Here is an 18,804-nt window from a genome sequence, read left to right as displayed (position 1 = left end):
CTTTGTGTTAATCGTGGTTCTACACCTAGTCGAAACAGATTATACAGCCTAGTTACTGAAGAAGAAGTTAAACTATTAGTTAACCCCCCCAACACAACACTGATTTGCACAAGTTGGACATTAAATCGTCTTTGATTCTGCAGTATTTGGTAAATAAATGAAGAACGTGAAATACGTTCTGTGTCAAAACTTGAAATCAGGCTAGTTGTTTGACTGCTCAAACCGTATGCTTCCAACACAGGAACCTGTAGTGGATATAGCCATTTCCGTAATAACAGGAAGCTGTAGTGGATATAGCCATTTCCTTAATAACAGGAAGCTGTAGTGGATATAGCCATTTCCTTAATAACAGGAAGCTGTAGTGGATATAGCCATTTCCTTAATAACAGGAAGCTGTAGTGGATATAGCCATTTCCTTAATAACAGGAAGCTGTAGTGGATATAGCCATTTCCTTAATAACAGGAAGCTGTAGTGGATATAGCCATTTCCTTAATAACAGGAAGCTGTAGTGGATATAGCCATTTCCTTAATAACAGGAAGCTGTAGTGGATATAGCCATTTCCTTAATAACAGGAAGCTATAGTGGATATAGCCATTTCCTTAATAACAGGAAGCTGTAGTGGATATAGCCATTTCCTTAATAACAGGAAGCTGTAGTGGATATAGCCATTTCCTTAATAACAGGAAGCTGTAGTGGATATAGCCATTTCCTTAATAACAGGAAGCTGTAGTGGATATAGCCATTTCCTTAATAACAGGAACCCGTAGTGGATATAGCCATTTCCTTAATAACAGGAAGCTGTAGTGGATATAGCCATTTCCTTAATAACAGGAAGCTGTAGTGGATATAGCCATTTCCTTAATAACAGGAAGCTGTAGTGGATATAGCCATTTCCTTAATAACAGGAAGCTAGAGCCAACAATAATAATGAAGCAGCTAAATGTACTAAATAAATACATTAATCGTTTAAAAGTTTACATTTGTCACAACCAAAGCTAATAGTGAGCGCAATCGAACCAGTACTGTTGTGATTAGTTTACGTTTTTTTATATTTAGTTCTTAGGTCGTTAAATCACGTCAAATGCCATGTATCTAGTTCGGTCGCCCACGTATCTAGGTCGTCCTTTAAAAAAAAATGGAATATAAAAACAAGTGACTTTTTACACTTTTTAACGTGCTACTTTTTTTTTTTTTTTCAAAATGTCGGCACTTGCAAAAACACTTTGGAATAATTCCTCAGATACGAATCCATATATTTTGTCATTTAACAGACTCTCTCATCCAGAGACACTACAGTAGTGAGTCATTTAACAGACTCTCTTGTCCACAGCCACTACAGTAGTGAGTCATTTAACAGACTCTCTTATCCACAGCCACTACAGTAGTGAGTCATTTAACAGACTCTCTCATCCAGAGACACTACAGTAGTGAGTGGATACATTTTCATACTGGTCCCCCGTGGGAATCGAACCCACAACCCTGGCTTTGGAAGCACCATGCTCTACCAACTGAGCCACATTAGCTTTTTGTTGTTAGGAACAAGGTAACCTCGCCCCTAGGCTAACTGCTACGGCATACAGACAGAGGGAGACGACTGGTGGAAGAGGTTAGGGACTAGGAGACTGTTGTCCGTCAGAGCACCTTTCGGCATGCCATGGTCATTTTGTCAGCACTAAATGTGCGGGGGGAAATAACAGATTTTTTGAAATTTCTAAATATTTGAACCATAATAAAGTAGCATTTCTGAAGCGGTATCGGAGGCTCATTCCAAACAGTAGACAGCTTAATGGAGGAGTTAGTCTGGGTACGAGGTTACCTTGTTCCTGATAGTAGACAGCGTAATGGAGGAGTTAGTCTGGGTACGAGGTTACCTTGTTCCTGATAGTAGACAGCGTAATGGAGGAGTTAGTCTGGGTACGAGGTTACCTTGTTCCTGATAGTAGACAGCTTAATGGAGGAGTTAGTCTGGGTACGAGGTTACCTTGTTCCTGATAGTAGACAGCTTAATGGAGGAGTTAGTCTGGGTACGAGGTTACCTTGTTCCTGATAGTAGACAGCGTAATGGAGGAGTTAGTCTGGGTACGAGGTTACCTTGTTCCTGATAGTAGACAGCGTAATGGAGGAGTTAGTCTGGGTACGAGGTTACCTTGTTCCTGATAGTAGACAGCTTAATGGAGGAGTTAGTCTGGGTACGAGGTTACCTTGTTCCTGATAGTAGACAGCTTAATGGAGGAGTTAGTCTGGGTACGAGGTTACCTTGTTCCTGATAGTAGACAGCTTAATGGAGGAGTTAGTCTGGGTACGAGGTTACCTTGTTCCTGATAGTAGACAGCTTAATGGAGGAGTTAGTCTGGGTACGAGGTTACCTTGTTCCTGATAGTAGACAGCTTAATGGAGGAGTTAGTCTGGGTACGAGGTTACCTTGTTCCTGAAAGTAGACAGCTTAATGGAGGAGTTAGTCTGGGTACGAGGTTACCTTGTTCCTGACAGTAGACAGCTTAATGGAGGAGTTAGTCTGGGTACGAGGTTACCTTGTTCCTGATAGTAGACAGCTTAATGGAGGAGTTAGTCTGGGTACGAGGTTACCTTGTTCCTGATAGTAGACAGCTTAATGGAGGAGTTAGTCTGGGTACGAGGTTACCTTGTTCCTGATAGTAGACAGCTTAATGGAGGAGTTAGTCTGGGTACGAGGTTACCTTGTTCCTGATAGTAGACAGCTTAATGGAGGAGTTAGTCTGGGTACGAGGTTACCTTGTTCCTGATAGTAGACAGCTTAATGGAGGAGTTAGTCTGGGTACGAGGTTACCTTGTTCCTGATAGTAGACAGCTTAATGGAGGAGTTAGTCTGGGTACGAGGTTACCTTGTTCCTGATAGTAGACAGCTTAATGGAGGAGTTAGTCTGGGTACGAGGTTACCTTGTTCCTGATAGTAGACAGCTTAATGGAGGAGTTAGTCTGGGTACGAGGTTACCTTGTTCCTGATAGTAGACAGCTTAATGGAGGAGTTAGTCTGGGTACGAGGTTACCTTGTTCCTGATAGTAGACAGCTTAATGGAGGAGTTAGTCTGGGTACGAGGTTACCTTGTTCCTGAAAGTAGACAGCTTAATGGAGGAGTTAGTCTGGGTACGAGGTTACCTTGTTCCTGACAGTAGACAGCTTAATGGAGGAGTTAGTCTGGGTACGAGGTTACCTTGTTCCTGATAGTAGACAGCTTAATGGAGGAGTTAGTCTGGGTACGAGGTTACCTTGTTCCTGATAGTAGACAGCTTAATGGAGGAGTTAGTCTGGGTACGAGGTTACCTTGTTCCTGACAGTAGACAGCTTAATGGAGGAGTTAGTCTGGGTACGAGGTTACCTTGTTCCTGATAGTAGACAGCTTAATGGAGGAGTTAGTCTGGGTACGAGGTTACCTTGTTCCTGATAGTAGACAGCTTAATGGAGGAGTTAGTCTGGGTACGAGGTTACCTTGTTCCTGACAGTAGACAGCTTAATGGAGGAGTTAGTCTGGGTACGAGGTTACCTTGTTCCTGACAGTAGACAGCTTAATGGAGGAGTTAGTCTGGGTACGAGGTTACCTTGTTCCTGATAGTAGACAGCTTAATGGAGGAGTTAGTCTGGGTACGAGGTTACCTTGTTCCTGATAGTAGACAGCTTAATGGAGGAGTTAGTCTGGGTACGAGGTTACCTTGTTCCTGATAGTAGACAGCTTAATGGAGGAGTTAGTCTGGGTACGAGGTTACCTTGTTCCTGATAGTAGACAGCTTAATGGAGGAGTTAGTCTGGGTACGAGGTTACCTTGTTCCTGATAGTAGACAGCTTAATGGAGGAGTTAGTCTGGTTACGAGGTTACCTTGTTCCTGATAGTAGACCGTTAATTGAGACCTTCCAGCAGGGTTACGGTAAATAATATTTCAATTCCAGCCAATTCAGGAAGAACACTGACATTTCAATTCTCCAATGCTTTTCATTGAAGAAAATGTGGAATTTGGTTTACTTTCTGATTTGAAATGGAATTGACCCAAAACTCTGTAACATCATATTTTCCTAATGTCCAATCCCATTTCAACTTCTGAGTGAGATTTGTTTCCTGGTGTCCTGTAGCTCTCTGTGCACTTCAGTCACCATGTTCACATGATGATCCTAACATCCTGTTCTTACAATTTCTAATAAATGGATCTATCATCTAATGAATCGTGTTAATAATAATAATAATAATAGTTTTTGGAAGGACCTTCCCTGGGTGTTTGAGGTGGGATTCTGGTAGCAGTGGAGATAACATACTCAAGAGATTGATTCAATTAAAAAGTTTGTGGTCTGATGTCTTGGTTGAATCTTTACGGTGCACAAGTCAGTTATCATGCGCGTTTTTAAATGAAAAGTTCTTAGGTCTTTCCTAGTTACCTCGCTAACTCGTCAAACCTGCTTTGTAGGATACCCCTCTGATGTGGTTTAAGCATTGTTGTGGACTTAAAACATTTAAATGTTGTCGGTAAATTATAATTTTTTAAAAAGTGGGATTTTGAGAGTTAAAACCTGATAAGAACAATAGGAAAACCTTTTTTTCCACACAGGTCACCATTCCTTCACCGGGCGAGCCATTCGGGAAATATTTGGAAAATATGTTTGTATATCTACTTCCTTAGGTACCACTAGAAAATATATATATATATTTTTGCTAAATACATGAGAAAAACACAATATATATGGTGCTGTTTGTAGAAATGACAAATTGTTATTATAAACATGACTGTGGAAGTATCAAGTCATTATTATCACGTCATATCTGTTAATTACGTTGAAAATCAACATTACGACACCCACATCGATCTAGTCATGTTAACTACTGGATGATCCAAGTCATCCAGTAGTTAACTTGAGTCACGAGGAATTTAATATTAACAGTAATTATTTTTAATGAATGAATCTATTATTTCCAGTGAGAAAAGGAAAGGAATGTCAGATATAGTTGAGCGCAACGCGGCTGTAGAGGGCAACGCGGCTGTAGAGGGCAACGCGGCTGTAGAAAGCAACGCGGCTGTAGAAAGCAACGCGGCTGTAGAAAGCAACGCGGCTGTAGAAGGCAACGCGGCTGTAGAAGGCAACGCCGCTGTAGAGGGCAACGCCGCTGTAGAGGGCAACGCCGCTGTAGAGGGCAACGCGGCTGTAGAGCGCAACGCGGCTGTAGAGGGCAACGCGGCTGTAGAGGGCAACGCGGCTGTAGAGGGCAACGCGGCTGTAGAGCGTAACGCGGCTGTAGAGGGCAACGCGGCTGTAGAGGGCAACGCGGCTGTAGAGGGCAACGCGGCTGTAGAGGGCAACGCGGCTGTACAGGGCAACGCGGCTGTACAGGGCAACACGGCTGTACAGGGCAACACGGCTGTACAGGGCAACACGGCTGTACAGGGCAACACGGCTGTTGCACTAACTTCTACATCACAAGTAGTCATTTTCACAAAGTCCAGTTTCATGACAGAAGCATGCAACAGGTCATAAACAGGTCTTTATCCCTTTACACTTGTGTGTATAAGGTAGTAGTTGTGGAATTGTTAGGTTAGATTACTTGTTGGTTATTACTGCATTGTCGGAACTAGAAGCACAAGCATTTCGCTACACTCGCATTAACATCTGCTAACCATGTGTATGTGACTAATAAAATTTGATTTGATTTGATTTGATTTAAACTGTGAAAGTTTGGCCTACATACCATTAAAAAAAACGTTTTACACGGCTCTCCACATGTACTACACCACAATAACTATACCCATGGATTTGAGATAGAAAATGTGTGATTAACACATCCTAACTGTAAAACGTTACGCTTGTACTTACCATCTAGTAAGGAACTAACACCATGGCAACACAAACATATTTTGTTTTACTCAAGTAGAGTTTGATTACAGAAGAAATCCAGAACTAACTTAGTTAACAATAATAAAACAATATTATAGAATATTTCATATCACTTATGTATACCATCCTAAAAAGCATCCACATTACCAAGGCAAAATGAATGCTTTCTCCATTTATTTATTTGTAATCTTTTTTTAAATATATATATGTTGGAAATCCCACTTCTTCTGTATCCTTGTGTTTTATTGAACATATAGGACAGTGAAGACAGGAAAGGCCCGAGTCAGAAGGATGGTGGGTTGGATTCTCTGAACAAAACGTGTTGTGGTCAACTAACCACTAAACCACAGGCCCCACACACTACTCCCTCGAGGTCAACTAACCACTAGACCCACACACTACTTCCTCAATTTTGATCACGTTGCCAAATCTCATGATCTTCCTCATTCTGGTACGCTTGTATTTTATACCCCTGTATAGGAAGTTTGACTTGGGTTTATAACTTTATAAAGTTCTCATTAATATTATGAGACATGTTGGATCAATTTGATTAATCTCAGCACAACGGAGGACAGTATCGACCAAACAAGACCGAAATAAAAAAACATCAGGTCTAATTGTTTTTATCTCAATATCAAATAATTTCTGGGTAGCAATTAAGTAATTTACTGTGATTGTTTTCAATTCAAATTTGAAAAAAATAAATAAATAAATAAATATATATATATATAGCTTCTTAGCAAAGACCAATATCACTAGCAAGAATTTGGCTTAGACTGTGGGAGGGAAACAAGCTACAATTTACAGCTCTTACACTAAAAACGCATTATAATTTTCACAATGTCTGTATTATTCCAGCCTCAGTGTGGAAATATATATATAAAAACACAGAAAAATCACATTTTTGACTGCAGAATACTGGCCCAAGGGCTTTTGTCAGCAAGTCACTTACTGTACCTGCAAGCAACCTAGCATTCCTTCTCACTGTCATGACACCATATCAAAATGGACCAATGTGTTTCTGGTGCAGGGCCTTCTCCAACCCTGTTCCCGGAGACCTACGTTCCTAGCACACCTGGCATACCAGATTCTAATAATTAGCCGGTTGATAAGATGTGAAAACCTACAGGAGGGTAAGCTCTCCAGGAACAGGGTTGGAGAGCAGGGTTGCTGACTGGGTCCTACCTTAATAACAGATAAAGGCTTGCTGACTGGATCCTACCTTAATAACAGATACACCAGGCTTGCTGACTGGATCCTACCTTAATAACAGATATAAAGGCTTGCTGACCGGATCCTACCTTAATAACAGATATAAAGGCTTGCTGACTGGGTCCTACCTTAATTAATAACAGATAAAGGCTTGCTGACTGGGTCCTACCTTAATAGCAGATATAAAGGCATGCTGACTGGGTCCTACCTTAATAACAGATATAAAGGCTTGCTGACTGGATCCTACCTTAATAACAGATATAAAGGCTTGCTGACTGTATCCTACCTTAATAACAGATATAAGGGCTTGCTGACTGGATCCTACCTTAATACCAGATATAAAGGCTTGCTGACAGGATCCTACCTTAATAACAGATATAAAGGCATGCTGACTGGGTCCTACCTTAATAACAGATATAAAGGCTTGCTGACTGGATCCTACCTTAATACCAGATATAAAGGCTTGCTGACTGGGTCCTACCTTAATACCAGATATAAAGGCTTGCTGACTGGGTCCTACCTTAATAACAGATATAAAGGCTTGCTGACTGGATCCTACCTTAATACCAGATATAAAGGCTTGCTGACAGGATCCTACCTTAATAACAGATATAAAGGCATGCTGACTGGGTCCTACCTTAATAACAGATATAAAGGCTTGCTGACTGGATCCTACCTTAATACCAGATATAAAGGCTTGCTGACTGGGTCCTACCTTAATACCAGATATAAAGGCTTGCTGACTGGGTCCTACCTTAATAACAGATATAAAGGCTTGCTGACTGTATCCTACCTTAATACCAGATATAAAGGCTTGTTGACTGGGTCCTACCTTAATAACAGATATAAGGGCTTGCTGACTGGATCCTACCTTAATAACAGATATAAAGGCTTGCTGACTGGATCCTACCTTAATAACAGATATAAAGGCTTGCTGACTGGGTCCTACCTTAATAACAGATATAAAGGCTTGCTGACTGGGTCCTACCTTAATAACAGATATAAAGGCTTGCTGACTGGGTCCTACCTTAATAACAGATATAAAGGCTTGCTGACTGGGTCCTACCTTAATAACAGATATAAAGGCTTGCTGACTGGGTCCTACCTTAATAACAGATATAAAGGCTTGCTGACTGGGTCCTACCTTAATAACAGATATAAAGGCTTGCTGACTGGGTCCTACCTTAATAACAGATATAAAGGCTTGCTGACTGGGTCCTACCTTAATAACAGATATAAAGGCTTGCTGACTGGGTCCTACCTTAATAACAGATATAAAGGCTTGCTGACTGGGTCCTACCTTAATAACAGATATAAAGGCTTGCTGACTGGGTCCTACCTTAATAACAGATATAAAGGCTTGCTGACTGGGTCCTACCTTAATACCAGATATAAAGGCTTGCTGACTGGGTCCTACCTTAATACCAGATATAAAGGCTTGCTGACTGGGTCCTACCTTAATAACAGATATAAAGGCTTGCTGACTGGGTCCTACCTTAATAACAGATATAAAGGCTTGCTGACTGGGTCCTACCTTAATACCAGATATAAAGGCTTGCTGACTGGGTCCTACCTTAATACCAGATATAAAGGCTTGCTGACTGGGTCCTACCTTAATACCAGATATAAAGGCTTGCTGACTGGGTCCTACCTTAATACCAGATATAAAGGCTTGCTGACTGGGTCCTACCTTAATACCAGATATAAAGGCTTGCTGACTGGGTCCTACCTTAATACCAGATATAAAGGCTTGCTGACTGGGTCCTACCTTAATACCAGATATAAAGGCTTGCTGACTGGGTCCTACCTTAATACCAGATATAAAGGCTTGCTGACTGGATCCTACCTTAATAACAGATATAAAGGCTTGCTGACTGGGTCCTACCTTAATACCAGATATAAAGGCTTGCTGACTGGGTCCTACCTTAATAACAGATATAAGGGCTTGCTGACTGGGTCCTACCTTAATACCAGATATAAAGGCTTGCTGACTGGATCCTACCTTAATAACAGATATAAAGGCTTGCTGACTGGGTCCTACCTTAATACCAGATATAAAGGCTTGTTGACTGGGTCCTACCTTAATAACAGATATAAAGGCTTGCTGACTGGGTCCTACCTTAATACCAGATATAAAGGCTTGCTGACTGGATCCTACCTTAATAACAGATATAAAGGCTTGCTGACTGGGTCCTACCTTAATACCAGATATAAAGGCTTGTTGACTGGATCCTACCTTAATAACAGATATAAAGGCTTGTTGACTGGGTCCTACCTTAATAACAGATATAAAGGCTTGTTGACTGGGTCCTACCTTAATACCAGATATAAAGGCTTGCTGACTGGGTCCTACCTTAATACCAGATATAAAGGCTTGCTGACAGGATCCTACCTTAATAACAGATATAAAGGCTTGCTGACTGGATCCTACCTTAATAACAGATATAAAGGCATGCTGACTGGATCCTACCTTAATAACAGATATAAAGGCTTGCTGACTGGGTCCTACCTTAATAACAGATATAAAGGCTTGCTGACTGGGTCCTACCTTAATAACAGATATAAAGGCTTGCTGACTGGATCCTACCTTAATATCTTCCTCCTCCTCCTTCTTCTTCTTGGGCTCCATCAGCAGCTCATCATCAGGATTTAAGTCTTCCATCTCAACCTTTAAAACACAAAATGTTTCCATTGAATTAAACATAAAAAATAAAAAATAAATGCCATTAGGTAAGTGGAATAATATTTTATAATAACAAAAAAAAAAAAAAAAACTTTACAACCACACAAGTGGCTACACGGGGAAATCATTGAGGATAGTGCCAACAGGTACTACATCTTTAAGAGAGGACAAGGTTCACTCTTACAACAGGAACCCATTATAAAAACGCTCGATAAAAAAAAGGTGCTACGCCTAGAATGTATCCCCTATGTTGATGCTAGGTGAATCGGAACAGCAGTAGGCTGCAATCCAAAATAAATCTCCCCCTTGCATCCCATTTCCCCGTAACAAGGTGGAGCCTTAAGCTATTTTTTTTTAAACCTTTATTTAATGAGGCAAGTCATTTGGGAACAAATTCTTATTTACAATGACGGCCTAGGAACAGTGGGTTAACTGCCTTGTTCAGGGGCAGAACGACAGATTTGTACCATGTCAGCTCTTTGAATTTACAACCTTTTGGTTACTAGCCCAACGCTCTAACCACTATGCTACCCTGCCGCCCCCCTTGAGCCACACACTTTCTGTTTTGGTCCACTATCTCCACAAACAATATTTCTGGTTATTGAAAATTATATTTGACAGTGATTTAGATTGGTACAATGATTCCTCTTCACTATTCAGTGGTTGTTTTCTCACAAACTGAAATTGAGTGAACCGTGGTACAATTTTATCAACCAGGAAATGACAGAGCAATTTCTACATTGGCCACTTGGACCTGAGATAACCTGAGATACCACGGCCAAAGTCAAAACAGCTTTCTCATTTTGACAACAAATACCACTCTGGTCGGGAGAAATCAAAAAGGCAAATATCCCAGCCAATCACACCACTGACAGGTAAGAAATACTGTGAAACACTAAGTTCACCGTTACTGCCGATATTCAAACAAATCCTACGTGTAGCACCTTTAAAGCCCCTAAAACTGGTATAAAAACCAAGATGTCAACATATTGTGAAATGTTCCCGTACTATATACCTCCTCAATAGCAGCGTCCTGAAGCAGGGAACGGATATCCAGGCGCACCATGTGACGTGGAGACGACTCCCAGTTACTGGACATCTAGACGGACAGAAAACAGAAATATAAAACAGAACAGGGAATAAAACACAATATATTGCCATTAATTACTCTAAATAAATAAAAAAATACTATACAGAAACACCAGAAAATAAATAGACAATATACTTTTATGGTCTATCACTGTCATTATCAATGCCTTGATAAATATGACCCCTGATGCCATTAAAATGTATGAGAGCTCTGCGGTTGTGGACGTGAGGACACTCAGTACGGTACCTTTTGAATGTCCTTAATCTTCCGTCCGTGGGCATTTCTTTTAGCACAAGTCTGATTGTCTGCAGTGATCTCAGCCAAGTACACCTGGCATAAAAATACATTGACACGTTGACACGTAATATAGGCCGCATCAGGAATGTATAGGTTTTTAAATTCAGTTCGAATCTTCACACTAGTATACAACTTCGAATTAAGTCATTTATTGGGCATGAATTCTAAAATGGTAAGCTAGTATGGACTAAGGAACGTAGTATCGTCGTTGTCTATCTGCATTTTTGATATTTTCAAGATATGAAAACGTGAAAACTCACCTCGAAGCCTTTAGTCTTGGCAGCACTCCAGAACTGATCAAAGTATTTAACCCTGTCATTGATAGCGTCGATGATGAGGAAGGGGAAGAAGCCGTCGTCGAGGGTCTTCCTGAACGTCTTTAACATACTGTTCCTGTACGTGTCTTCCATCTCGGCTTCATACTCGTATTCCAGACACTGACAAAAATAAAATACATTTATGAATTGTTATTAAAAAATTTAATTAAATAAATGTTCAAATATTAAATTATAAACTGGGTGGTTCGAGCCCTGAATGCCGATTGGCTGAAAGCCGTGGTATATCAGACCGTATACCACGGGTATGACAAAACAGTTATTTGTCCTGCTCTAATTACGTTGGTAACCAGTTTATAAACAGCAATAAGACACCTCGGGGGTTTGTGATTAAAGGCCAATATACCACGGCTAAGGGCTGTGTCCAGGCACTCCGCGTTGCGCATAAGAACAGCCCTTAGCCGTGGTATATTGGCCATATACCACACCCCCTCGGTGCGTTATTGCTTAATTAAAACAACAGCCTAAATGGGGCCATTTGCTTCATGTACTACAATAGCTCCAGTGAGACACCATGTTACACATGGGTACGTTTTCTTAAGGCCTACAGTCTTCTCCTACAGAGAGATAGTATTTGACTAAACTGCTCTCTTGTAGAAAGCCTCACGCTCCACATAAAGCAGGAACACAGAGGTTTAAGTCAGTCAGAGAGCAAACAGAAGGACACACCTTGAGTTTGACCCGTTTCCCTGTTTCTGGGTCCTTCTCCACCTTCTCCACCTCCGTCATGAAGTAGTCATCTAACCCCAGCACTCTGGGTGGAGCCCCTCCACACTCCACCTCCTTGTCCTTAACCCACACAACAACATGTAACGTTTTAGTCAGGTAGCAGACACTCCTATCCAGAGCCACTTACAGTTAACAGTGTACTCATCTTTAAAAAAAAAAGGGTAGTTAGATGAGACAACCACCTATCACAGTCACAGTAAACAAAACGTCCTCAATAAAGCTGCTAGCAGAAAAGTCAGAGTTAGTAACGACAAGGTATTTCAGCGAGAGAAGGCAGCGCTCGAGGAGTTTCAGGGAAGACGACAACTACGAGTGGTGCAGGTATAAATGGATAGCGGCGTGTGTTTAGGACGAGTGGTGCAGGTATAAATGGATAGCGGCGAGTGTTTAGGACGAGTGGTGCAGGTATAAATGGATAGCGGCGAGTGTTTAGGACGAGTGGTGCAGGTATAAATGGATAGCGGCGAGTGTTTAGGACGAGTGGTGCAGGTATAAATGGATAGCAGCGAGTGTTTAGGACGAGTGGTGCAGGTATAAATGGATAGCAGCGAGTGTTTAGGACGAGTGGTGCAGGTATAAATGGATAGCAGCGAGTGTTTAGGACGAGTGGTGCAGGTATAAATGGATAGCAGCGAGTGTTTAGGACGAGTGGTGCAGGTATAAATGGATAGCAGCGAGTGTTTAGGACGAGTGGTGCAGGTATAAATGGATAGCAGCGAGTGTTTAGGACGAGTGGTGCAGGTATAAATGGATAGCAGCGAGTGTTTAGGACGAGTGGTGCAGGTATAAATGGATAGCAGCGAGTGTTTAGGACGAGTGGTGCAGGTATAAATGGATAGCAGCGAGTGTTTAGGACGAGTGGTGCAGGTATAAATGGATAGCAGCGAGTGTTTAGGACGAGTGGTGCAGGTATAAATGGATAGCAGCGAGTGTTTAGGACGAGTGGTGCAGGTATAAATGGATAGCAGCGAGTGTTTAGGACGAGTGGTGCAGGTATAAATGGATAGCAGCGAGTGTTTAGGACGAGTGGTGCAGGTAGAAATGGATAGCAGCGAGTGTTTAGGACGAGTGGTGCAGGTAGAAATGGATAGCAGCGAGTGTTTAGGACGAGTGGTGCAGGTATAAATGGATAGCAGCGAGTGTTTAGGACGAGTGGTGCAGGTATAAATCGATAGCAGCGAGTGTTTAGGACGAGTGGTGCAGGTATAAATGGATAGCGGCGTGTGTTTAGGACGAGTGGTGCAGGTATAAATGGATAGCAGCGAGTGTTTAGGACGAGTGGTGCAGGTATAAATCGATAGCAGCGAGTGTTTAGGACGAGTGGTGCAGGTATAAATGGATAGCGGCGTGTGTTTAGGACGAGTGGTGCAGGTATAAATGGATAGCAGCGAGTGTTTAGGACGAGTGGTGCAGGTATAAATGGATAGCGGCGTGTGTTTAGGACGAGTGGTGCAGGTATAAATGGATAGCAGCGAGTGTTTAGGACGAGTGGTGCAGGTATAAATGGATAGCGGCGTGTGTTTAGGACGAGTGGTGCAGGTAGAAATGGATAGCGGCGTGTGTTTAGGACGAGTGGTGCAGGTATAAATGGATAGCGGCGTGTGTTTAGGACGAGTGGTGCAGGTATAAATGGATAGCGGCGTGTGTTTAGGACGAGTGGTGCAGGTATAAATGGATAGCGGCGTGTGTTTAGGACGAGTGGTGCAGGTATAAATGGATAGCGGCGTGTGTTTAGGACGAGTGGTGCAGGTATAAATGGATAGCAGCGTGTGTTTAGGATGAGTGGTGCAGGTATAAATGGATAGCAGCGTGTGTTTAGGATGAGTGGTGCAGGTATAAATGGATAGCAGCGTGTGTTTAGGATGAGTGGTGCAGGTATAAATGGATAGCAGCGAGTGTTTAGGATGAGTGGTGCAGGTATAAATGGATAGCGGCGTGTGTTTAGGATGAGTGGTGCAGGTATAAATGGATAGCAGCGTGTGTTTAGGATGAGTGGTGCAGGTATAAATGGATAGCGGCGTGTGTTTAGGATGAGTGGTGCAGGTATAAATGGATAGCGGCGTGTGTTTAGGATGAGTGGTGCAGGTATAAATCGATAGCGGCGTGTGTTTAGGATGAGTGGTGCAGGTATAAATCGATAGCAGCGAGTGTTTAGGACGAGTGGTGCAGGTATAAATGGATAGCAGCGTGTGTTTAGGATGAGTGGTGCAGGTATAAATCGATAGCAGCGAGTGTTTAGGACGAGTGGTGCAGGTATAAATGGATAGCAGCGTGTGTTTAGGACGAGTGGTGCAGGTAGAAATCGATAGCGGCGTGTGTTTAGGATGAGTGGTGCAGGTATAAATCGATAGCAGCGAGTGTTTAGGACGAGTGGTGCAGGTATAAATGGATAGCAGCGTGTGTTTAGGACGAGTGGTGCAGGTAGAAATCGATAGCGGCGTGTGTTTAGGACGAGTGGTGCAGGTAGAAATCGATAGCGGCGTGTGTTTAGGACGAGTGGTGCAGGTAGAAATCGATAGCGGCGTGTGTTTAGGACGAGTGTTGCAGGTAGAAATCGATAGCAGCGTGTGTTTAGGACGAGTGGTGCAGGTAGAAATCGATAGCAGCGTGTGTTTAGGACGAGTGGTGCAGGTATTTAGGTTAACCTGATCCACCATCCTGACCGCCGCTCTCTCGTAGCGCTCGAGATCAGGACGGTGGAACGAGGCTAGGTATTTGACCGTTGTGAAAGAACTCTGGGATATCTATAATATATTATTATATCTGGGAAAACAGGAAACGCATGACAGGAAATAACATTTAATCCCAGACAAGTTATTATTACCACAACAGAACAGCCACGTTGGACGATGGTAACTTGAGGTTCTACTCACCCGTATCAGCTTGGCCACATGGCTTTTTCCACTTCCTGGTAGGCCTCTCATTATGATGACGATCTGAGAAACATCAGAGATTATGGAACTCACTCATACACTAGACATCTGGGGATATGAGATCTGTGTCCTCTTGTTGTACTTGTATTGGCCTACAGGTTGAGGATGTTATTATCCTGGCAACGCATTTCTTAATTGTCCCTGAGAGGGATAAATAAAGTTGTATTGAATTGAATGAGGAAGTACTGTATTTAAAGTTGTATTGAAGTGAATGAGGAAGTACTGTATTTAAAGTTGTATTGAAGTGAATGAGGAAGTACTGTATTTAAAGTTGTATTGAAGTCAATGAGGAAGTACTGTATTTAAAGTTGTATTGAAGTGAATGAGGAAGTACTGTATTTAAAGTTGTATTGAAGTGAATGAGGAAGTAAGTGAATGAAGAGTAAGATGATTGAGAGTGAGCGAGAAGTCATTTATTTGCACCCTTTCTGGACGAGTGTCTCGGCCTGGCAGTTTGAGAAGATCCTCCACGTTCTTGGTCTCCGGTTTCTTCTCGATCCTGGAAGGAGGAGCAGTCGGTGGGGGAGGAGGGTGGGACGACGTGGGGCCTCCTCCTCCTCTCTCCTCTGGGTAACTCCTCCGTTCACCTAGACCACAAGACAGGACAGTCAGTGCAAAGCAAAAAGAGAAACCTACCGCAATTTTACTTTATAACCAAGAGGCATGAAAAGACAAGAAAACTGAAAATTAGTAGGACAATGGAAGTTGCCTTCACAAACACCATTTTGATTGTTAAAACCAACGTGTTTTTCGGCATGTACACTACCAGTTAAAAGTTTGGACACACCTACTCATTCAAGGGTTTTTCTTTATTTGTACTATTTTCTACATTGTAGAATAATAGTGAAGACATCAAAACTATGAAATAACACATATGGAATCATGTAGTAACCAAAAAAGTGGTAAACAAATCAAAATATGTTTTATATTTGAGATTCTTCAAAGTAGTCACCCTTTGCCTTGATGACAGCTTTGCACACTGTTGGCATTCTCTCAACCAGCTTCATGAGGTAGTCACCTGGAATGCATTTCAATTAACAGGTTTGACTTCTTAAAAGTTGATTTATGGAATTTCTTTACTTCTTAATGCGTTTGAGCCAATCAGTTGTGGTGTGACAAGGTAGGGGTGGTATACAGAAGATGGCCCTATCTGGTGAAAGACCAAGTCCATATTATGGCAAGAACAGCTCAAATAAGCAAAGAGAAACGACAGTCCATCATTACTTTAAGACATGAAGGTCAGTCAATTTCAAGAACTTTGAAAATGTCTTTAAGAGCAAAAACCATCAAGCGCTATGATGAAGCTGGCTCTCATGAGGACCGCCACAGGAATGGAAGACCCAGAGTTACCTCTGCTGCAGAGGATAAGTTCATTAGAGATACCATCCTCAGAAATTGCAGTCCAAATAAATGCTTCACAGAGTTCAAGTAACAGACATACTGTATCTCAATATCAACTGTTCAGAGGAGACTGTGTGAATCAGGCCTTCATGGTCGAATTGTTGCAAAGAAACCACTACTAAAGGACACCAATAATAAGAAGAGACTTGGTTGGGCCAAGAAACACGAGCAATGAACATTAGACCGGTGGAAACTTGTCCTTTGGTCTGGAGTCCAAATTCAAGATTTTTGGTTCCAACCGCCGTGTCTTTGTGAGACGCAGAGTAGATGAACGGATGATCTCCGCATGTGTGATTCCCACCGTGAAGCATGGAGGAGGAGGTGTGATGGTTTGGGGTGCTTTGCTGGTGACACTGTGATTTATTTAGAATTCAAAGCACACTTAACTAGAATGGCTACCACAGTGTTCTGCAGAGATATGCAATCCCATCTGGTTTGGGCTTAGTGAGAGTATCATTTGTTTTTCAACAGGACAATGACTCCACACACCTCCAGGCTGTGTAAGGGCTATTTGACCAAGAAGGAGAGTGATGGAGTGCTGCATCAACCAAATTGAGATGGTTTGGATGAGTTGGACTGCAGAGTGAAGGAAAAGCAGCCAACAAGTGCTCAGCATATGTGGGAACTCCTTCAAGACTGTTGGAAAAGCATTCCAGGTGAAGCTGGTAAGAGAATGCCAAGAGTGTGCAAAGATGTCATCAAGGCAATGTTTTGCGGGTACTATTTAATGAAGCTGCCAGTTGAGGACTTGTGAGGTGTCTGTTTCTCAAACTAGACATTAATGTGACTCTTGCTCAGTTGTGCACCGGGGCCTCCCACTCCTCTTTCTATTCTGGTTAGGGCCATTTTGTGCTGTTCTGTGAAGAGAGTAGTACACAACGTTGTACCAGATCTTCAGTTTCTTGGCAATTTCTCGCATGGAATAGCCTTCATTTCTCAGAACAAGAATAGAATGACGAGTTTCAGAAGAAAGTGCTTTGGTTTCTAACCATTTTGAGTCTGTAATCGATCCCACAAATGCTGATGCTCCAGATACTCAACTAGTCTAAAGAAGGCCAGTTTTATTGCTTCTTTAAATCAGAACAACAGTTTTCAGCTGTGCTAACATAATTGCAAAATGGTTTTCTAATGATCAATTAGCCTTTTAAAATGATAAACTTGGATTAGCTAACACAACGTGCCATTGGAACACAGGAGTGGTGGTTGCTGATAATGAGCCTCTGTACAAACATCCATATCCAGCTACAATAGTCATTTACAACATTAACAATGTCTACACTGTATTCCTGATCATCTTGATATTATTTTAATGGACAAAAAATGTGCTTTTCTTTCAAAAACAAGGACATTTATAAGTGACCCCAAACTTTTGAAAGGTAGTGTATGTTTGTTTAGAGACTGCAGTACATAGCATGTCTCACCATGTTTGTTTAGAGACTGCAGTACATAGCATGTCTCACCATGTTTGTTTAGAGACTGCAGTACATAGCATGTCTTACCATATGTTTGTTTAGAGACTGCAGTACATAGCATGTCTTACCATATGTTTGTTTAGAGACTGCAGTACATAGCATGTCTCACCATGTTTGTTAAGAGACTGCAGTACATAGCATGTCTTACCATATGTTTGTTTAGAGACTGCAGTACATAGCATGTCTCACCATGTTTGTTTAGAGACTGCAGTACATAGCATGTCTTACCATATGTTTGTTTAGAGACTGCAGTACATAGCATGTCTTACCATATGTTTGTTTAGAGACTGCAGTACATAGCATGTCTTACCATATGTTTGTTTAGAGACTGCAGTACATAGCATGTCTCACCATGTTTGTTTAGAGACTGCAGTACATAGCATGTCTCACCATGTTTGTTTAGAGACTGCAGTACATAGCATGTCTCACCATGTTTGTTTAGAGACTGCAGTACATAGCATGTCTCACCATGTTTGTTTAGAGACTGCAGTACATAGCATGTCTTACCATATGTTTGTTTAGAGACTGCAGTACATAGCATGTCTCACCATGTTTGTTAGAGACTGCAGTACATAGCATGTCTCACCATGTTTGTTAGAGACTGCAGTACATAGCATGTATCACCATGTTTGTTTAGAGACTGCAGTACATAGCATGTCTCACCATGTTTGTTTAGAGACTGCAGTACATAGCATGTCTCACCATGTTTGTTTAGAGACTGCAGCACATAGCATGTCTCACCATGTTTGTTTAGAGACTGCAGTACATAGCATGTCTCACCATGTTTGTTTAGAGACTG

General features: G+C 41.9%; 1 protein-coding gene across 4 annotated transcripts in view; it reads right to left on the bottom strand.

Annotated features, from left to right (window-relative positions):
• The window catches only part of LOC139582484 (YLP motif-containing protein 1-like), a 58,796-nt gene that overhangs the window by 12,898 nt on the left and 27,094 nt on the right, over window positions 1-18,804 (bottom strand). For all 4 annotated transcript variants that reach the window (XM_071412535.1, XM_071412537.1, XM_071412536.1 and 1 more), the window contains 7 exons: window positions 15,556-15,719; window positions 15,073-15,135; window positions 12,140-12,259; window positions 11,396-11,572; window positions 11,085-11,168; window positions 10,764-10,847; window positions 9,653-9,733 (listed from right to left, as the gene is read on the bottom strand). In XM_071412535.1, coding sequence (XP_071268636.1) covers window positions 9,653-9,733; window positions 10,764-10,847; window positions 11,085-11,168; window positions 11,396-11,572; window positions 12,140-12,259; window positions 15,073-15,135; window positions 15,556-15,719 — 773 coding nt within the window. The remainder of the gene's footprint in view (window positions 1-9,652; window positions 9,734-10,763; window positions 10,848-11,084; window positions 11,169-11,395; window positions 11,573-12,139; window positions 12,260-15,072; window positions 15,136-15,555; window positions 15,720-18,804) is intronic.

Source organism: Salvelinus alpinus, chromosome 8 (assembly GCF_045679555.1).
Source record: "Salvelinus alpinus chromosome 8, SLU_Salpinus.1, whole genome shotgun sequence".
In the NCBI taxonomy this organism is placed as follows: Eukaryota; Metazoa; Chordata; class Actinopteri; order Salmoniformes; family Salmonidae; genus Salvelinus; species Salvelinus alpinus.
The sequence above is the reverse complement of the archived record's forward strand: the minus strand, read 5'-3'. Positions and strand labels throughout refer to the sequence as shown.